Source organism: Staurois parvus, unplaced genomic scaffold (assembly GCF_062004578.1).
Source record: "Staurois parvus isolate SC_StPar_1 unplaced genomic scaffold, SC_StPar_1.0 ptg000920l, whole genome shotgun sequence".
Taxonomy (NCBI): domain Eukaryota; kingdom Metazoa; phylum Chordata; class Amphibia; order Anura; family Ranidae; genus Staurois; species Staurois parvus.
In genome coordinates, this window is record NW_028318716.1 from 158,826 (window position 1) to 181,239 (window position 22,414).

Here is a 22,414-nt window from a genome sequence, read left to right on the forward strand (position 1 = left end):
TAGGGTGGCTACACTGCCTTGCACGGGTCCTATGGATCAATCTTGTAGCCACCCGTACATGCATGCTCCCAGCTGCGTCTTGTCGTGCCAATGTGCTTCTCAAGCATCCCCTCCCCTTTGCTTCTCTTAGGCCTCTTGAACATGGGCGTTCCATATGTCCGTTTTTCATCTGTCTGTTTACGGATGAAAAACGGACCCCTATTTATTTCTATGGACTTGCAGGTGTAAACGGATGAACACCTTTTTACATCCGTTAATGTCCGCATCCATTAACATCTGTATTTTTGAACGGAAGAAAACCCTATTTTTCTTCTGCAAAAAAACCCGGAATGGACGAAAAACGGATGTAAACAGATTGTATGCCGCCTGGCAGGTCAGTAAAGGGGGGGGGGGAATGAGAGAGCACCCCCCTTCCAAATAATACCAGGCCACATGCCCCCAACATGGGGGGGCGAGTTTTTAGTCATCAGCTGTCAGCAGGGTTCCCCACTGACAGTTGAATGTCAAAAAAAAAAAAAAAATTGCCAGCAGTTAAAAAATAATTTAAAAAGTGGCATGGGGTTCCCCCCCTCCATCCATACCAAGCCCTTCGGATCTGGTTTGGATTTTGAGGGGAACTCAGTGGGGAACCCCGGTGACAGTTGAATGTCAAAAAAAAAAAAATTGCCAGCAATTAAAAAATAATTTTAAAAACGGCGTGATTGACGTTGGATCTACTGTGGGGGACATTCTCTTATTTTCCTTCTATTAATAAAGGACTTGTCAATGAATGTCTCCTTTCTTTTTTCACACTACACATTTTTTTGTGAATGGATAGTGGTACCATGTACCCCATACTCATTCACATGGGGGGGGGCTTCCAGATTCTGATAAGCCCCCTGCTCGCAGACCCCCATAACCACAGCCCAGGGTTGTGGGGAAGATGCCCTTATCCCCATCAACATGGGGACAAGGTTCTTTGTAGGGCACCGAACCCCAAAGCACCCCCCATGTTGAGGGCATGTGGCCTGGTATGGTTCAGGAGGGGGCGCCCCTCCCCCTTTCTTGATCTGCTGGGCTACATGCTCGGATAAGGGTCTGGTATGGATTTTAAAAAATTGTGTGTGGTCCCCCACCCAAGATCCATACCAGACCCTTATCCGAGCATGTAGCCCAGCAGATCAAGAAAGGGGGAGGGGCGCCCCCTCCTGAACCATACCAGGCCACATGCCCTCAACATGGGGGGTGCTTTGGGGTTCGGTGCCCTACAAAGAACCTTGTCCCCATGTTGATGGGGATAAGGGCATCTTCCCCACAACCCTGGGCTGTGGTTATGGGGGTCTGCGAGCAGGGGGCTTATCAGAATCTGGAAGCCCCCCCCATGTGAATGAGTATGGGGTACATGGTACCACTATCCATTCACAAAAAAATGTGTAGTGTGAAAAAAGAAAGGAGACATTCATTGACAAGTCCTTTATTAATAGAAGGAAAATAAGAGAATGTCCCCCACAGTAGATCCAACGTCAATCACGATGCCCGCCACTGCCGCCACCCGCAAAAAAGAAAATAAAAAAAGTAAACGCTCCGCACCCGACGCTAGCTCCCACCATGTGACTGCTCCGATAGCTTGACATTCATATGGGGGGGGGGGGGATCACAGGGCCCCCTTTCTAAAGAGGGCTTCCAGATTCCGATAAGCCTCCTGCCCGCAGACCCCCACAACCACCGGCCAGGGTTGTGGGGAAGAGGCCCTTGTCCCCAAAGCGCCTCCACCCCCCCATGTTTAGGGCATGTGGCCTGGTATGGTTCAGGTACTCGTTCACCACCACCCCCCACCTGGGACACCTTACTGGAATAAGCCACACTTCTCATTGGTCAGCATGATCACATGGCTGCATTGCCCAGTACGCGCATTAGGATGGATACTCACTCTTGGGCAGTGTATTATGGTGTATGGACTAGTGTACGAACAGCAGGGGGCATCACAACTGCTGTGCGCTACGGCGTCCACAGAGCTGGCCAAGATATTTGGAGTTGGTTCACCTCTTTATTTTTCATGAAAAAAATAAACTTTCCCTTTAATGTTGGGAAAGGTCAGTCCCCAGTTATATATGACCTTCCATCATTTTATTGCTGGACAGAGGAAATGGCCTTGTGGTTGGTGATGGTCCTTTTTATTGAACCGTTTCTTTCGTCTTTTAGTGTTAAGACTTATTGGTATCAGAAGTGACGTTGGAAGTCCAGTATTTAACCCGATCCCTCCATTGTCCCTACAGGACCTCACCTCCGCTCTCACCAAGACGATCACATTGAAGACTCCTCTCGTCTCCTCCCCCATGGACACCGTAACAGAAGCCAACATGGCCATTGCCATGGCGGTAAGAAGACTGAAGGCCGCTTTATTCCTAGTTCAGGGTTTCATCACCCTGTCTGGTTCAAGTTAATAACATTCCCTATCTTTGTATTTTAGCTGACTGGTGGGATTGGCATTGTACATCACAACTGTACGCCGGAATTCCAGGCCAACGAAGTGCGAAAAGTAAAGGTGAGGGTTGTCCCAACTTGTGTGGGCTCTAGACACGGCCGAAGGCCTTACTGTTACTCTACACTACCTAGGGTTGTCACCCTTCCGTTCTGAACTGGATACTTCCGGATTTTAGGTTTCTTTCATTGCTCTGCAGAGTCCAGTTTGGTCACCCCGCATAGCAAAGCGGACCCCCTCCCCCGCCGCTACGACCAGTCACCATCATTCTGACAGGCAGGTCCCATTTTGTATTTCAATAGTGCCTGGGAGGGATGCACATAGGCTTCATTCTTAAATACATTGTTACAATATTATAATTATGATATCTTTACTTTAGTGCATATATACAAACCAAAGACTTGTCCCTTGATCTGCAAAAAAAAAGTTCCTATATTCCCCCTTTATAGAAGTAGATCGGAAGCCAAAAGTAGTTTCTCAGTTTAGATGGGGGTGGGAAATTATTTTAACCTATGCTCAACCTTAGAGAGACCAGAACCTTTCATGTCCCAAGTTGGTGTCTGTGTACTAGTGACCCCCAGGGGAGAATAGCCCCCCAAATCATTGGCGTCAGTAGGACAGTGGCCCCCAGGGAAGAATAGCCCCCTAAATCACTGGTTTCAGTGGGATATGACCCCCAGGGTAGAATAGCCCCCAAATCATTTGGTGCCAATGGGATATGACCCCCAGGGTAAAATAGCCCCCAAATCATTGGTGTCAGTGGGATATGACCCCCAGGGTAGAATAGCCCCCAAATCATTGGCGTCAGTGGGATATGACCCCCAGGGTAGAATAGCCCCCAAATCATTGGCGTCAGTGGGATATGACCCCCAGGGTAGAATAGCCCCCAAATCATTGGCGTCAGTGGGATATGACCCCCAGGGTAGAATAGTCCCCAAATCATTGGCGTCAGTGGGATATGACCCCCAGGGTAGAATAGTCCCCAAATCATTGGCGTCAGTGGGATATGACCCCCAGGGTAGAATAGCCCCCAAATCATTGGCGTCAGTGGGATATGACCCCTAGGGTAGAATAGCCCCCAAATCATTGGTGTCAGTGGGATATGAACCCCAGGGTAAAATAGCCCCCAAATCATTGGGGTCAGGGGGATATAACCTCCCCCCCACCCAAATCATTGGTGTCCATGAGATAATGACCACCAGGTGTGAAGAGCTAACCAAATCATTGCCAGTGGGAAAGTAGACATCAGAGGAGAATAGCTCCCAAAATGATTGGTGTCAGTTGGATAGTGGCCCCAAGGAGAGATTGGCCCTTCAAAATCATTGGTGTCAGTTGGATAAAAGCCTCCAGGGGAGAATAGCCCCTCATTTCTTTTGGTGTCAGTGGTGGTACCTTGAAGTGGTTGTAAAGGCTCAAGATTTTTTTACCTTTTTATGTATTCTATGCATGAAGGTAAAAAAACCTTCTGTGTGCAGCCCCCCCAATACTTACCTGAGCCCCATCACAATCCAGCAATGTGCACGAGAGCCGGGACTCCCCTCACCTTATTGGCTGAGACAGCCAATCACAGCCAGCAAGCCAATGAGGAGGAGGCAGGGCCGAGCTGCGGCTCTGTATGTGAATGGACCTTTTACTATTAATCCACACCTAAGTTTCATGGTTCAGTTATAACCACTCCCCCCCCCCCCCCCCCCCTTTACTCAACAGAAATATGAACAAGGATTCATCACAGATCCGGTTGTCCTGAGCCCCACACACAAAGTACGAGACGTATTTGAAGCCAAAGCTCGTCACGGATTCTGTGGCATCCCCATCACAGAGAGCGGAAAGATGGGAGGGAAGCTGGTGGGGATCATTTCATCCAGAGATATAGATTTTCTGAAATCTGCCGAGAATGACCTGCTTCTCAGCGAGGTGAGTGTTCCTTGGATAACCGTTTGTGGAACATGGCGTCCCCTGACAGAGGCTTCCACCGCAATGCACTTGTCTTTGTATCTTTTAACCCCTTGCCCTCCTGAGGATTTACCCCCCTTCCTGGCCAGGCTGTTTTTTGCGTTCTGGCACTCCTTTACTTTAGCTGACAATTGTGCGGTCAACAGCGCTGCGCCCAGATGAAATTTACGTCCTTTTTTTTCCCCCCACAAATAGAGCATTCTTTCTGTGTTATTTGATCGCCTGTGCGCAATACAAAAAAAAAAAAAAAAAACGACCGACTAATTTGAGAAAAAAACAATATTTTTTACTTTTTTGCTATTAAACATGTCCAGTAAAAAAAATTTAAAAAATCAAATTTCGTCATTTAGGCGAAAATGGATTTGCTCCATGTCTTTGCTGAAAAAAATCCCAATACGTGTAAATTGGTTTACATGAAAGTTATAGTGTTTACAAATGGCAGTATAGATACTGGGATTTTTTATTTTTTTTTTACTAGTAATGGCGGTGATCAGCGACTTATAGCGGGACTGCGGTGGGCTTTCTGACACTGGGGGGAAGTGACTTGGTGTCACTGACATCCCCAGTGACACCAATACAGTGATCGATGCTAATAAAAAGCACTGACACTGTACTAATGGCACTGGGCAGGAAGGGGTTAACATCTGGGGTAATCAAAGGGTTAACTGTGTGCTGTTTTGTATACTGAGCTGTGTGTGTGCTTCACTGTAAGTACACTGCTTTGGATGGTTGTGCTGTGCACAGCCATCCAAAGCAGTGTGCATGAACTGACAGGGAGGAGAACTGTTTTGTTTACACACAGTTATTCCCCCCCAATCGGCAATGCTCGGCAATCACCGGGTGCTGTCGAGTAATTAATATATATATCAGATGAGAAGTGGTTAATACAAATTTTTTTTTTGTTTTCTTTTCCTGCAACATTCAGGTCATGACCAGGAGGGAAGATCTGGTTGTCGCCCCAGCGGGTGTTACGTTAAAAGAAGCCAATGAAATTCTGCAGAGAAGTAAAAAAGGTATTCACTTTGAGTATTTTCTGAATTAATGCATGGGGTTTGTGTCCAATCACAGATCTGATGTGGAGGGGGGACTGAGGATACTGATGTGAAGGGGTGGGGTATCATGTGAAGGGGGGACTGAGGATACTGATGTGAAGGGATGGGGTGGGGTATCATGTGAAGGGGGGACTGAGGATACTGATGTGAAGGGATGGGGTGGGGGGGTGTTGTGAAGGGGGGACTGAGGACACTGATGAACAGGGATGGGGAGGGGTATGGTGTGAAGTGGGGAATGAGGATACTGATGTAATCGGATGGGGGTGGTGATGTGAAGGGGGGACTGAGGACATTGATGTAAAGGGATGGGGGGGTGTGATGTGAAGGGGGGACTGAGGATACTGATGTAATCAGATGGGGGGGAGATAAGGGGGGTGATGTGAAGGGGGGACTCAGGACACTGATGTTGTTGGATGGGGGAGGGGGTGATGTGAAAGGGGGACTGAGGACACTGATGTACAGGGATTGGGGAGGGGGGGTGATGTAAAGGGGGGACTGAGGACACTGATGTAAAGGGATAGGGGGGTGTTATGTGAAGGGGGGACTGAGGACACTGATGTACAGGGATTGGGGGGGGGTGATTTAAAGGGGGGACTGAGGATACTGTTGTACAGGGATGGGGGGGTGGTGTGATGTAAAGGGGGGAATGGAGACACTGATGTAAAGGGATGGGGGGGGTGTGATGTGAAGGGGGGACTGAGGATACTGATGTAAAAGGATGGGGAGGGAGATACTGATGTGAAGGGATGGGGGGGGTGTGATGTGAAGGGGGGACTGAGGACACTGATGTACAGGGATTGGGGGGGGGGTGATTTAAAGGGGGGGACTGAGGACACTGATATACAGGGATGGGGTAGTGGTGTGATGTAAAGGGGGGAATGGAGACACTGATGTAAAGGGATGGGGGGGGGATGTAAAGGGGGAAATGGAGACACCGATGTAAAGGGATGGGGGGGGGGTGATGTGAAGGGGGGACTGAGGATACTGATGTAAAGGGATGGGGGGGGGTGATGAGCAGGGAGGTCTGAGGATACTGATGTAAAGGGATGGGGGGGGATACTGATGTGAAGGGATGGGGGGGGGGATACTGATGTGAAGGGGATATTGTGATGTAAAAGGGATGGGGAGCTGAGGTGTGATGAGGGAACAGAAATCCCTGTGATGTACAGGGAAGGGGAGGATGCTGTGATGTGAAGGGGAACTGTGGACCGTGTTATGTAAGGGGGGGGCTGTGGCATGCAGAGAGGACTGAGCATGCTGATGTAAAGGAGGGACTGAGATGTGCAGGGGGTGCTGAGGACATTTGATGTAAGGGGTGGGGTGGGGGGGCTGTGATTTGAAGGAATGGATTCATAGCAAAAACCTGAAATTGTAGACCTCTGCTGGAAGAAGATTTCTAGACTGTACCTCTGTGAGTCTTCAATCCACCCCCCTCCTATAGAGAGTTCTAGTCTGATTTGCCTGTATGTCGGAGTTCAGAAAAAGGCACCTCTGAGGACCTGTGCTGTAGAAGCCGTGCCCAGAATAGACAATCAATGGACAAAGGCCTAGTCTCCTATAGTGATCCCCCTACAACTGACCTTTCCCCCATTACTGACGTTCCATGTCTTGCGCACTGTGTATGTATGGGGCAGCAGCCACCTTGACAGTCAGGCCTTTTGCTTCCTCACGTAAAAGCTGCCTTTAAAGATTAGCAATCTGATGACAGGGTGGGGTAAGTAGAAGTGCAGAGGTGGAGGGGGAACACAGATTCACAAAAGATGAAGCAGGGAGTTCCTTGCACTGCAGGTCCTCGGATACATCTTCCTCTCCAGCAAGGAGGACAGTGAGCAGCACAGCAGTGGTATCACCAAAACTCCTGAGACCAGCTGTCAGGGGCAGCCGTGGATGAGATGATCTCACACTGCAGATATAGGAGGATTCAGAACAGGAGTGCCTTGGCGTAGAAAGTGCACAGCTAGTTTTCAGGAGGAATTGAACAAAAGGTAGATTTTTTTGGGTACTGCTTCGGCACATTTAACATTCTTAGATGGGCAATCTTCACTTTTTGAATTCTTGTCCACTGTAGGCAGATTGGTCCCTGCTGTATGCGCGCGCCCGTGTGTGTGCGTGCGCGCCCGCGTGCACTTTAATACTGGATCATCTGCAATCTTTTTGTAAACTATCTACCCCCAAGACTGGTCTTTTATTTTTCATTCCAGGCAAATTACCGATTGTTAATCAGGACGATGAGTTGGTGGCCATCATCGCCCGCACTGATCTGAAGAAAAATAGGGACTATCCGCTGGCGTCAAAGGATTCCAAGAAACAGCTGCTGTGTGGCGCCGCCATTGGTACACACGAGGATGACAAATACCGTCTGGATCTCCTGGTGCAGGCTGGAGTGGATGCCGTGGTGCTGGTCAGTGACTGTAGAGCTTTGTGTAGAATGCGTGTTCAGTATTGCCACCAATGCAGCCAAATTCTAAAGCACAAAAAATTGCAGTTATCACATCTAAGGATATTTTAAAGAGTTACTAAACCCCCAACAGTACAATCAGTCTGTAGATGTAGGAAAGCATGCTTGTTATACTCACTGTGGGACCTAAGGGGTTAATCCTCTGCATTGTGTAATAACGCTGTTTGATCCTGTCTTGTCTGATCTTCCCCTTCTTCCAGTGTCCCCCTCTTATCTCCTGATAGAACAGAGGTTTAGAGTCACTTTGCACATTCTCAGTTTGGTGTGTATTGCTAGAGAGGTTTTTTTTTCTTTTTTTCTTGGGAGAGTGCATGTGATCAGCGCAGGGCCAATCAGCAGAGGGTCAGAGGTTTTGCATCCTCAAGGAGAAGAATGAAAACTCCTCCTACAGGCTTTAACCAGTGCTCTGCTGGACACTGATATATTTCACAAGACTGCTATAGACTACTGATTTAGTGAATCCGGGGTCCGGGGAGAGCGGATACAGTGAATCCCGGGGTCCGGGGAGAGCGGATACAGTGAATCCCGGGGTCCGGGGAGAGCGGATACAGTGAATCCCGGGGTCCGGGGAGAGCGGATACAGTGAATCCCGGGGTCCGGGGAGAGCGGATACAGTGAATCCCGGGGTCCGGGGAGAGCGGATACAGTGAATCCCGGGGTCCGGGGAGAGCGGATACAGTGAATCCCAGGGTCCGGGGAGAGCGGATACAGTGAATCCCGGGTCCGGGGAGAGCGGATACAGTGAATGCGGGGTCCGGGGAGAGCGGATACAGTGAATGCGGGGTCCGGGGAGAGCGGATACAGTGAATGCGGGGTCCGGGGAGAGCGGATACAGTGAATGCGGTTTCCGGGGAGAGCGGTTACAGTGAATGCGGTTTCCGGGGAGAGCGGTTACAGTGAATGCGGTTTCCGGGGAGAGCGGTTACAGTGAATGCGGTTTCCGGGGAGAGCGGTTACAGTGAATGCGGTTTCCGGGGAGAGCGGATACAGTGAATGCAGGGTCCGGGGAGAGCGGATATAGTGAATGCGGGGTCCGGGGAGACCGGATATAGTGAATGCGGGGTCCGGGGAGAGCGGATATAGTGAATGCGGGGTCCGGGGAGAGCGGATATAGTGAATGCGGGGTCCGTGGAGAGCGGATATAGTGAATGCGGGGTCCGGGGAGAGCGGATATAGTGAATGCGGGGTCCGGGGAGAGCGGATATAGTGAATGCGGGGTCCGGGGAGAGCGGATATAGTGAATGCGGGGTCCGGAGAGACCGGATATAGTGAATGCGGGGTCCGGGGAGACCGGATATAGTGAATGCGGGGTCCGGGGAGACCGGATATAGTGAATGCGGGGTCCGGGGAGACCGGATATAGTGAATGCGGGGTCCGGGGAGAGCGGATACAGTGAATGCGGGGTCCGGGGAGAGCGGATACAGTGAATGCGGGGTCCGGGGAGAGCGGATACAGTGAATGCGGGGTCCGGGGAGAGCGGATACAGTGAATGCGGGGTCCGGGGAGAGCGGATACAGTGAATGCGGGGTCCGGGGAGAGCGGATACAGTGAATGCGGGGTCCGGGGAGAGCGGATACAGTGAATGCGGGGTCCGGGGAGAGCGGATACAGTGAATGCGGGGTCCGGGGAGAGCGGATACAGTGAATGCGGGGTCCGGGGAGAGTGGATACAGTGAATGCGGGGTCTGGGGAGAGCGGATATAGTGAATACGGGGTCCGGTAACACCTTAAGCTGCGATATATTTGCTTTTCGGTTTAATATCACTTTAAACGCATACATTTATTAATCTTTTTGTATTACTTTATAGATGAATCTATTTTTTTTCTCTTCTAAATACAGGACTCATCGCAGGGAAATTCCATCTTCCAGATAAATATGATCAAATACATTAAAGAGAAATACGAAGAAGTCCAAGTTATTGCTGGAAATGGTAAATATCTTTCTTCTGTTCTGCACATAGACAGTCTGCACTACTGAAGTTCCGGAAATCTTTTAACATGACAACTACAGGTCCTGCTTCTTCCTATTCTATAATCACAAGACTGTAGAAAGAGGATATATCAGGCAAACCGAGCCGAATCCGCATCATTTTAGGTAGAAGTTTTCACTTTTTTTAACCACTTATAGGCAGAATCACGTGTATATGTGTGTGTGTGTGTATATATATATATATATATATATATACATATATGTGTGTGTAATTCTGCATTTCCAGGTAGGTGGCGCACGCCCTACCCATGCCGCCATTTGCAGGTGCAGATGTCAATCACCGAGTCCTGGCCAGTAATTACCTGCAGGCGCCCGGTGATTACCGAGCATCTCCGACGGGGAGGAAGATTGTTTTGTTTGCAAACAGTCTTCCTCCCTGTCAGCTTGAGCACACTGCTCTGTGCACAGTACAGCCATCCTGATCAGCGTGCTTAGAGTGAAGAACACCCCCCGCCTCAGTAAAACACTCCCAGCACACAGTTAACCCTTTGATCACTCCTCACATTAACGTCTTCCTGCCCAGTGCCATTAGTACAGTGGCGGTGCTTTTTTTTTTTTTTTTTTTTTAACCACTGATCACTGTATTGGTGTCAGTGACACCAAGTTAGTTCCCCCCCCCCCCCCCCAATGTCAGAATACCCACCGCAGTCCTAAGTCGCTGATTGCCGCCATTACTAGTAGGCAAAAAAGAAAAATCCTATTATCTATACCGCCATTTGTATAGCGATCACTTTCACATAAAACCAATTAATTTACACGTGTTGAAATTTTTTTTTTAAGCAAAGACACGGAGCAGAATACATTTTGGCCTAAATTTATGACGAATTTAGATTTTTTTTATTTTTATTTTTTTCTTGTTTACTGGATATTTTTTATAGCAAAAAGTTCAAAATATTTTTATCTCAAAATTGTCGATCTTTTTTTGTTTATAGCGCAAAAAATAAAAACCGCACAGATGATCAAATACCACCGAAAGAAAGCTCAATTAGTGGGGGGGAAAAAAAGAAGTAAATTTAATTTGGGTGCAGTGTTGCATGACCGCGCAATTGTCAGTTAAAGTAACACAGCGCAAAAAATGGCCTGGTCAGGAAGGTGGGGGGGGAAGCCTCTGGAGGGCAAGTGTACAGATTAAATGTCTCTCTTCTGTTCTGTCACTTCCAGCTGCTGTAGATCAGCAGTTTATCGTGGAAGTCAGGTTGGCGGTTTACTGGCAAGCTTGCATAGGTGGGGGTCTAATTTTGGAAGGCTTAGATCTGATGTTTCTGTCCAGGGCCATGCACAGTGAGGCAGGATTCTGCTCTGGCCTTTCCCAGCAGGCGAGGAGGTGTCATGTTGCCTATAAATTACTGGCTGACACCTCCAGCAACGTGACCCGGAGAATGTGCTGCTGGGTGGCCTTGATGGTCGGTGACAAGTGTAGGACCTGGCAGCGGAGGAAGGTGGGGGTGACGGAGAACTATCTTTATCTCCTGACACTATAATGCTTCCCATTTTAAGTCACACGTGGAGGAAAGTAAACACCGCACTATACAATGTAGAGCAAAGGGGACCGCTGCATAGACTGACCAATCAGATTAGAGTACTTCTAGTGATTGCCAGTGACTACAATCGCTATACATCTTTTTCCTGGAAGCTTTTAGCAGTTTCCTTGGCCTTTACTGAAATTATTATTTTTTTTTTATTGGTAAAAATGGGAAAAAGATAGCTAACCAAACCTATTTCTAAATGAAAGGTTATCCCTTTTGGTCCGTTTTCCTGACACCAAAAGAAAAATGGTGACGGGAGGGATTTGCAGCAGATTGACAACCTTAGCTCTGTTGCAGTGTGCTGTGTGGAAGGGGGTGTGTCTCTTCCCTCCAATCGGCTCTCAGAGCTCTAATTAAAGCGCTGCAGTGTTATTTCAGCTCTCCGCCCCCTTTTTTCTGAACTCTTAGACAAGCGATATAAATTCTGGATTATTTCAGCTCTCCGCCCCCTTTTTTCTGAACTCTTAGACAAGCGATATAAATTTTGGATTATTTCAGCTCTCTGCCCCCTTTTTTCTGAATTCTTAGACAAGCGATATAAATTCTGGATTATTTCAGCTCTCCGCCCCCTTTTTTCTGAACTCTTAGACAAGCGATATAAATTTTGGATTATTTCAACTCTCTGCCCCCTTTTTTCTGAATTCTTAGACAAGTGATATAAATTCTGGGTTATTTCAGCTCTATGTCCTCTTTTTTCTGAACTCTTAGACAAGCGGTATAAATTCTGGGTTTTGCTCGGTTGTAGAGAAGAGAATATTGCAGATAAATAGGTACAATTTATGTAGGAGGATTTGTTTAATCTGTGTGTTGCCTGAGGCCAGTCCCTTCACTGGGTATATCCACGTTAAGGAGGAGGCAGTGGGGGATCTTATACGTTCCCAGCGGCTGCAGACAGCGGTAATGTGTGTACACTCCACAAGCAGACTGATGGCTTTCTAATGAAAGCTGTACTGCCACTCTGGTTCACTTTCTGTGTCCCCTGAAGTCACAGACCCCATATATCTCATTAAAGAGAACCTGTCTTCAAAGCAGAGCTTCACTTTGAAGTGGAAGTTCCACTCATCCTCCCTCCCCCTCCATTGACCGACATCCGCTCCCACTTTCACTGTTCTAGCCTTGGCAAGAATAGCGAACATTCCGCCACCGAATTGCGTTTTCTGCCCTAAAATTATTGTCCATGATTGTTTTTTTTTCACTGAAAGTTTGTGCTTGGCTTTCACCAGGGGCGTCCCGAGGTAGGTGCGGGGGGAGCGGTCTGCACCGGGTGACACCGACCACACGGGCTGACACCGGACCCACTCCACAAAAAGGTAAGTTGTAAAGCAAGCCGACGATCCCCGCAGGATGGATCCGATCCATCCTGCGGGGATCGTCGGCTTGCTTTACAACTTACCTTTTTGTGGAGCGGGTCCGGTGTCACCCTGTATAGGTTTGCATGCCGACAATCCCTGCAGGATGGATGGGATCTGCGGATTGGGGAGCATAATGGATCAGACTCCGATCCATTATGCTCAATCCGCAGATCAGAACCATTCTCCGTGGATCGTTGGAGGGGGTGTCACCAAGTGTTACCGCACCGGGTGACACCAACCCTAGGGATGCTCCTGGTTTTGACTAATCTTCAGGTCTAAAATGTGTTTTTTTTGTTTTATTCTAAAGTGTGCAAAAACTGCAGAAAATGAGTGTGGTAGTGCAAAGGGTTAACAAAATAATTTTAGGCCTGGCGTTTACTGTATATGCACACGATCTCTCTCTCTCTCTCTCTCTCTCTCTCTCTCTCTCTCTCTCTCTCTCTCTCTCTCTCTCTCTCTCTCTCTCTCTCTCTCTCTCTCTCTCTCTCTCTCATATATATATATATATATATAATTTTTTTTTTTTTTTTTTTTATTGGATATGGCCAAAATTGTAGTATTTCAAATATATTTATTTCAGGTACTTATATAGCGCCGTCAATGTACTCCGCGCTTTACATATATATTGTACATTCACATCAGTCCCTAACCCTCAAGGGGTGTACAATCTAAGGTCCCGAACCCTCAAGGGGCGTACAATCTAAGGTCCCGAACCCTCAAGGGGCGTACAATCTAAGGTCCCTAACCCTCAAGGGGAGTACAATCTAAGGTCCCTAACTCACATTCATACATACACATACTAGGGACAATTTAGACAGGAGCCAATTAACCTACCAGCATGTCTTTGGAGGGTGGGAGGAAACTGGAGTACCCGGAGGAAACCCACGCAGGCACAGGGAGAACATGCAAACTCCAGGCAGGTGGTGCCGTGGAGGGTTTAGGGTTTGAACCAACAACCCCTAGTACTGCCAGGCGGAAGTGCTAATCATTTAGCCACTGTGCTGCCCAAATATATGTCAGTATATTTGGGAAGAATATTTTAAAACTATATTTAAAATATATTTTTCGATCACGTGGGCCTGAAGACACCCCGGGGTGCCTGGGTACCCTGGTTGGAAAAGGCAGGGTTAGATGGTAAGCTTCCTGGGACAGCGAATGATGTCTGGTTTGTATTCTGTAGAGCATACAAGTCTTATAAGCTGTTTCCTCTTTGCAGTTGTAACGGCAGCCCAGGCGAAGAATCTGATCGATGCCGGAGCCGACGCTCTGAGAGTCGGGATGGGAAGCGGATCAATCTGTATAACGCAAGAAGGTAATTTAGCCGCTGGACCATGACAGTACTGTGCCGTCTTCCCGAAATTCCACCAGATTACATGGCCTCTTACAAAAGAGGATAAAGTGGCTTCTTCCAGAGCTGTAATCTTACGTTTCAGGCACACTGTAGTCAAAATTAAAAGTAAATCCTGAAAATGCTCACAGGGAGGATAAGCCAAACCCGCTTAGGCTTCAGTTTTGAACCCCGGAATTATCATAGTTCTTAAGTCCTTCCACATTGTGTAGGTAATCTGAGGACACCTTTTCCTTTACTGGTTTGCAATGCCACCTACCTGATTAAACTCCGCCGTGGAAAGTTGAATCTGATTTTGTGACACATCGAGCACACGGGAGTTTGGCCAGTGCAGGATCCAGGGGACTTTTCAACCCCAGTGTTGCCTATTCAATTGAGTTATATCTGCTTTAAAGTATAAATGTACAGAGGGTAATCTAGGTATCGAATTCATCACCATTTTTGTTAGTAAATATAACTCTAAAGGTGCTATTGACCATGTGTCGGTAATCCATGCAATCCATACATACGAAGAAACCAGAACAAATACGTTCAGAAATTAAGTTGTGTAATAAAATGGAATGACACGGGGAAAAAGTATTGAACACGCAAACTGAAATTTAATACTTCGTACAAAATTCTTTGTTGGTAATGACAGTTTCGAGACACCTCCTGTATGGGGTAACTAGTCCCATGCATTGCTCAGGTGTGATTTTGGCCCATTCTTCCACAAACAGTCTTCAAATTTTGAAGGTTCCATGGCCCTCTTTTATGAACTCTGATCTTTTAGTTTTTTTTCCATAGATTTTCTATTGGATTCAAGTCAGGTGATTGGCTGGGCCATTCTAGCAGCTTTATTTTCTTTCGTTGAGGTGACGGGAGTGACTTTGGGGTGGGGGAACCCCTGTCTCAGCTCCCCATGTTCCCATTATGTGTAAGTCACCCTGTGCCTTTTAGGAGTACAGGGTGAAATGTTCTAATATTGGTGTGGGGGTTGTTCATTGTTCTCTGCCATGCGGCTGCATCCTATTGTTCTAGCAAACTATTATGGGATGAAATGTTTGTGTATTGGTGTGGGGGTTGTTCATTGTTTAATGCCATGTGGTTGTCCCATTGTTCTATTGTGTGTCTTGCTTGGGATGGGATGCAATGTTTCCGGCAGCCCTTCCCCCTGATGGGACGGCCTGCGATGTGTTTCCTGTCTGGGTGTGTATTTCCCCGCCCTGTGTATATATCTTGTGTTTGTGTTCAAATAAAGCAGTTCACTTCCTGTCTTAAGAAGCTTGGTGCTGTCTCGTCCTGTATGGTCAGCGGTGGGGTCCATGGATGGTGTTCGGACAGGGAAGCAGGAGTCTTACAGAAATACCCTAGCGCAGTTGGGGTCCGGTTCAGTTAGTTGAAACCAATTGATTTTCCTTGGCTTTGTGTTTGGGATCGTTGTCTTGCTGAAATGTCCGCCCTCGTTTCATCTACATCATCCTGGTAGCTGGCAGCAGATTATTACCAAGAAGGTGTTGGTACATTTTTCCATTCATTCTTCCGTCAATGACAGACGTGTGCCAGTAACGTATGCTGAAAAACAGCCCCACACCATGATGTTTCCACCGCCATGCTTCACAGTTGGGATTGTGTTTTTGGGGTGATGTGGAGTGCCATTTGACCACCAAACATGGTGTGTATTATTTCATCCACAGAGTTCAATTTTGGTCTCAACTGACCAGACTATATTCTCCCAGTATTTCACAGGCTTGTCTAAATGTTGTGTAGCAAACTAAACATGTTTAGTCTTCAGCAATGGAGTCTTGCGTGGTGACGTACATACAGGCCATGGTGCTTGAGTGCATTACGTATCGTTTCTTTGAAACAGTTGTATCTGCTAATTCCAGGTCTTTCTGAAGCTCTCCACAAGTGGTCCTTGGCTCTTGGACAACTCTTCTGATAATTCTTTTCACTACTGTCAGAAATCTTGCAAGGAGCACCTGGATGTGGCCGATTTATGGTGAAATTATGTTCTTTCCACTTCCAGGTTATGGCCCCATCAGTTCTCACTGGAACATTCAGACGTGTAGAAGTACTTCTGTAACCAAAGCCATCAGTATGTTTTGTAACAATAAGAGCTCTTTTCTTTTACCCATCATGAGATGGTTCTTGTGTGACACCTTGGTAATGAGATACCTTTTTATAGGCCATCAGTTGAGACTGAACCAGCTGATATTTGCACTGACAAGAAGCAGGATTGCTTTCTAATTACTGATAGATTGCAGCTGGTGTCTTGGCTTTTCAGGTCTTTTTTGCACCTCCCTCTCCATGTGTTCAATACTTTTTCCCTGTGTCATTCCATTACACATAACTTAATTTCTGAACGTATTTGTTTTGGTTTCCTTGTATGTATGAATTTTACGGGTTCTTACCGACGTGGTGAAAAATTTACGTCAATAGCACCTTTAGATATACATTACCTAGAAAAATGGTGACGTGTTCAATACTTTTTACCTGCTGTACATTCACTAACATTTCTACATTTGTAGAAGAGCCGTTTTAACCTTGCAGGTTGAGGCAGTTGTCAGGGCCCCGGACCCCAACAGCCTTGTATTGTCCATTGATCACTTCTTCTTTGTCACTGCAATTGGCACAGTGGACTCTTCCTCTTAAAGGTGACCTGAGTAGTGGGAGCTCCTTACATCCAACACTGTTGACCCACCTTATTGGAGGAAATTCTGAACTGCGCCACAGAAAAAGTAAAAAAAATTGGTAATTGGTGCAGCTGCTATCTCTATGATCTAAACACCACTTCAAAATATCTAAAATATTAAAGTGTTACTAAACCTACAACAGTAAAATCAGTCTGTATACACAGTAAAGCATGCTTGTTATACTCACTGAGGGTCCTATGGGGTTAATCCTCCGCATTGTGTAAAAAGACTGTTTGATCCTGTCTTCTCTGATCCTCTCCTTCTACTGTCCTCAATCCATTTGCTGATAGAAGAGAGCCTTGGGGGAAAGCTGCACATGCTCAGTCTGGTGTGTATTTTAGAGAGTTTTTTTTTTTTGTTTTGTTTTTTGGGAAAGTGCATGTGATCAGCACAGTGCCAATCAGCGCTGTCCAGACAGAGGGTCAGGGGTCATGCAGTCTCATAAGACAGAGGAGAATGAAAACTCCTCCTACAATCTTTAACCAGTGCTCTCCTCGACACTGATAGATGTCACAAGACTGCTATATACTGCTGATGAGAAAAGGTATTTGGCAGTTTATATTTACTAAAATAATTGCATTTCCATGTTTTGTGTACTGTGGGAGACCAGATATAGTGACTGCAGGGTCCGGGGAGAGCGGATATAGTGAATGCAGGGTCCGGGGAGAGCAGATATAGTGAATGCAGGGTCCGAGGAGAGCGGATATAGTGAATGCAGGGTCCGGGGAGAGCGGATATAGTGAATGCAGGGTCCGGGGAGACCGGATATAGTGAATGCAGGGTCCGGGGAGACCGGATATAGTGAATGCAGGGTCCGGGGAGAGCGGATATAGTGAATGCAGGGTCCAGGGAGAGCAGATATAGTGAATGCAGGGTCCGGGGAGAGCGGATATAGTGAATGCGGGGTTCGGGGAGAGCGGATATAGTGAATGCGGGGTCCGGGGAGAGCGGATATAGTGAATGCGGGGTCCGGGGAGAGCGGATATAGTGAATGCGGGGTCCGGGGAGAGCGGATATAGTGAATGCGGGGTCCGGGGAGAGCGGATATAGTGAATTCAGGGTCTGGGGAGACCGGATATAGCGAATTCGGGGTCTGGGGAGACCGGCTATAGCGAATTCGGGGTCTGGGGAGACCGGCTATAGCGAATGCCGGGTCCCGGGAGACCGGCTATAGCGAATGCCGGGTCCCGGGAGACCGGCTATAGCGAATGCCGGGTCCGGGGAGACCTGATATAGTGAATGCGGGGTCCGGGAAGACCTGATATAGTGAATGCGGGGTCCGGGAAGACCTGATATAGTGAATGCGGGGTCCGGGAAGACCTGATATAGTGAATGCGGGGTCCGGGGAGACCGGATATAGCGAATGCGGGGTCCGGGGAGACCTGATATAGCGAATGCGGGGTCCTGGGCTTAGTAACACTTTAAGGCATCGCTATCACCCACCAAATTAATAATACATCAGCGTGACCCAAATTTTGAATATAAATCATGATATCAAATTCCTAAAATATGTGAATACTGCAATTTCATGAAAAATAAAGTGTACATGTGCTGAAAAATGCAAATCAAATAAAGTGTAATGACCCTCAAAGTGTCCCGCGCTGGTTTATATCATTGACATTGTGAGCACAGGACACTTTGAAGCCCGATGGGAAGTGAGGGGAAATCATTCGGATGGTGTCCCAGATGACCATAAAAACCAGTCAAACTGCCTTCACACAATCCAAAAACCTTATTGTGTATTTTGAAGCAAAATGTATTTTTTGAGCGCCACAAATGGAATTGTAGCAAGCTGTAGTATAAAATGTCTGGAAAATGGTACCCAACACATTTCGGAGGTCAGTGAGCCTTCATCACGGCTGCAAGTAATAAAGAACCTATAGTCTATTAGTTATTTTATAGGTTTTTGTTTTGCTATACAGAAATGAACTCTAGCATACAGGGGCGGACTGACAACTCATGGGGCCCCCGGGCGATAGGGAATCATGGGGCCCCCGTGTCCTTGCCCAAACTCAAAAAAAATATGAAAAAGGTACCAGGGGCATCTCATGGGGTCCCTACTGACCCCAGGCACTCAGGCGGTGCCCGAGTTTCCAAATTATCAGTCCACCCTTGCTAGCATAATGTTTCCTCTGTTATTGCTGGTAGCCTTGATGGAGGTTCTTCCTATCCTGAAATGCGTCGGGTTTTGTATTTTCCAAGAAAAAACAAACACGTCAATTTCTACAACTTGCTTCCTCTGTGTGTAGCGCTCTTTATGACTTTCAATGCCTAATAACTGTTTGCTTCTTTGCCTAGTGACAGTTATCCCTCCATACTCTTGATTATTGTTTTAGATTGTTGCAGTTGAGCTCTTGATGTTTCTCCTCTCCCCTTCCTGAATGACTCCCTTCGTACCCCTGTGTTGTGCATAGCGAATTTATTTTGTGATATTGGGTGTGTCCAGGCCTGGACTCCCATTTTGTAGACACTGCTACTGAACGGATGTATCTTTTTGTTTTGTTTTCTGTTTAGCTGCGCCAACGATCCCGCCAGACCTAAAGTCTCACAGCCCCAAATGCCCCTCTAGTGTGACAGGCACTTATAGTAAGTCGGTGGATTGTCTGGCCTGAGCCCCCTAGGTGGCGCCCTGCTTGACTGACTGGTAGTTGTAGACGCACTTGGGGTTTTGTGGCTTTGGGAAACTGGTTGATTTGATGGGGGAGGCCAGTTGAAAAGCAGGGTTCCCCAGTTTTTATTCCTGCCCCGTGCATCGCTGAACTTGTGCTAGGAAGGGACAGGACTGCATGTTGCACAGCCATTCCACTTTCCATGGGGCTTGAACCCTTCTTGCTTTTATAGGACTCTACTTGCTGTTTGTTTTTATTCAATATGCATCCACAGAGCTGATTTCTTGGTAAAAGGGAGGCACATTGGTGTCATTGGCAGAGAAGAGACGTATTTTATTTTTGAATGGAGGCCAGTAGCTTGAATCACTTATGTGCTTTTTGTATCTTTTAAGGCCTTCAGTGTAAAGTAGACCTTCCACTACATGCAAGGTCCACTGTCTACCTTTGCCCCTTCTCAGGGCCGCGGATAAGGGGGTACCACCAGTCCTTTTGTATGGGGCCCAGCAGGGGGGCTCAGGCAGCTGGGTGAATCAGATCTGGGCAGGGAGATGATTGACAAGACAGAGGGGGCCAATTACTGGAACCCATCCCCTGTACGGCTCTCTCTGCAGCAGCTGAAAGCTGGCTTCTTCTCTCTTCCCCTTCCCACTGGCTTTCAGCTGCTGCATAGAAAGCCACACTCATTACCCTCCCTGTACACCATATGCTTCCCCCTGCTGCCCAAGCCGCCCTGTGTGCCCCCCATCCCCGCAAGGCTGCCGGCTTCCCTTCTCTCCTTCCCATTGGCAGCTGCTGGGACACATTAGGATCCTTCAGCATGAAGAATATGAGAAGGATCTGGTAAATGTCACATTTACCAACCCCTTTCCTTCCTGAATGAATACAAAGAGTGATCAGTACTGATCACTCACTGTGTTCATAACTGAAGCACAGTGAGCTGTGTTTTTTTTTTTTTTTTGTGGGAAGGGGGCCTTGTCAGGTTGGTTGTATGGAGCCCAATGGTTTTTAACAGCAGCCCTGCCCCCTCTACCCCTTTTCCCCTCGCTCTAACACAAATAAAGGTAGAAAGAGACCGAAAATACATTATCCTCCCCTTTCTTCTTGCTTCTGTGGTGGCATCATCCTCCAATAAGGTCCTGGGGAATGTTCCGTATTCCAAAGTTGAAATAATTGGAGTAATCTACATTCCCCAAATCCAGCCCACCTTCAGCAATTCCAAGGGAGTCGTCTCCTCTCCATGTAGGCTTCGTTCACACTTGAGCAGTTTGTAGCTCAAAAATGCTCAAAAAGGCAAAAAACCTATTGTTTTCAATAGCCCTTGTTCACATCTGCACGTCCTGTCGCTTGTAACAAAACACAAGTTGTTAAAAAAAAAAAAAATACAAGATCTACTTTTCAGGCGGGATTGAGCATTTTTTCCCCTATAGACTTCAATTGAAACACCTGAAAAGCGTGACATGCAATGAAGCAGAATTGGCTTTTTTTTCAGCTGTTTTCCAAATAAAAGGTGTGGAATGGTGCTGAAAAAGGGTCAGAGCTGCAATTTGAGTAGAAGAGGCACATCAAAATGCTTAAAAAAAAAAAAAAAAAAAAAAAGCCCATGTTGCGCTTTACAGGTATTTTCATTGAAGTCTATGGGAACGTAAATGCTCAATTCTGCCTAAAAAGTAGCTTGTGTACAGGTGTTAAACGCGACAGGACACTCAGATGTGAACAAGGGCTGTTGAAAGCCATGGGTTTTTGCTTGTTGAGCATTTCTGAGCTTCGAGCTACAAGCTACAAACCGCTCAAGTGCGAACGGGGCCTTAATCTTTTTGTTTGCATTGGCTGGTGGAGCTTTTTGATGGAAACCCATCATTGAAGGTGGGGGGGTAGAAATGTCCTTCCGCAAGCTCGCCCCTACCTTTTTAGATGCCAGCTGATCCTCTTAGCAGCCTGGGAACCTGACAGGGGTCCATAACCCTGAGTAGCAAAAAAAAGAAACTGATCCAGTTGGAGTTTGTATTAATTTTCAAAGTTCTTCAATTCTTTAAAAACCCGACACCCTCTGGCTTTTTCATTGAGGCAGGAGGAAAAGTGCAGTTACCCCTAACAGGTGATCATACAAAAGTGAACACAAATCCGTTTGTGCGCCTTATCGGCTCTTCATCTGCCATTTTGTTTAAAAAAAATTAAAATTTGCCAAATGTCCAAAAAGTGCTACTAAAATAGGTGGGAGGAAGCATCATCATACAGTATTTAGGTGCAGCTGTGCATTAATAAGCAACCCACAGTAGGTAGACTTCAGAGATTTCGGTGGGATTCGATGGTTGGTCACAGGTTGCAGTGTACTTTGCAATGTCTCAAGTTCCCCTCTTTAGAAGTTTGTTGGCCTTGTGAACCCTGCTTTTTGGGGAACGTTTTCATCCCTAATCCCCAGCACTCAGACTAGACACTTCTATGTGTACAGAATACCCTTCCACAGCCCATACGGGATGCCCCTCCACAGCCCATACGGGATGCCCCTCCACAGCCCATACGGGATGCCCCTCCACAGCCCATACGGGATGCCCCTCCACAGCCCATACGGGATGCCCCTCCACAGCCCATACGGGATGCCCCTCCACAGCCCATACGGGATGCCCCTCCACAGCCCATACGGGATGCCCCTCCACAGCCCATACGGGATGCCCCTCCACAGCCCATACGGGATGCCCCTCCACAGCCCATACGGGATGCCCCTCCACAGCCCATACGGGATGCCCCTCCACAGCCCATACGTGATGCCCCTCCACAGCCCATACGGGATACCCTTCCACAGCCCATACAGGATACCTCTCCACAGCCTATATACTAAATGTCACTTGGGTCTCTGAATTTTGGGCATGGCAGCTTGCATTCTAGACAGACCAGCGCTCTCCTAATCATACTTTACAGGATTTGGAAACTTAAGGCTTAGATGATTGGATTATACATCCACCTTCAGGAGACTGAACACTGGCAAACACAGCTGTA

The 22,414-nt window shown here is 47.3% G+C and overlaps 1 protein-coding gene across 2 annotated transcripts in view; it reads left to right on the top strand.

Annotated features, from left to right (window-relative positions):
• The window catches only part of IMPDH2 (inosine monophosphate dehydrogenase 2), a 55,007-nt gene that overhangs the window by 14,779 nt on the left and 17,814 nt on the right, over positions 1–22,414 (top strand). The window contains exons 3-10 of one of the 2 annotated variants that reach the window (XM_089656604.1): positions 2,256–2,357; positions 2,450–2,524; positions 4,169–4,375; positions 5,340–5,427; positions 7,668–7,867; positions 9,764–9,854; positions 14,008–14,103; positions 19,326–19,397. In XM_089656604.1, coding sequence (XP_089512730.1) covers positions 2,256–2,357; positions 2,450–2,524; positions 4,169–4,375; positions 5,340–5,427; positions 7,668–7,867; positions 9,764–9,854; positions 14,008–14,103; positions 19,326–19,397 — 931 coding nt within the window. The remainder of the gene's footprint in view (positions 1–2,255; positions 2,358–2,449; positions 2,525–4,168; positions 4,376–5,339; positions 5,428–7,667; positions 7,868–9,763; positions 9,855–14,007; positions 14,104–19,325; positions 19,398–22,414) is intronic. The other variant, XM_089656606.1, reaches the window with a different exon arrangement.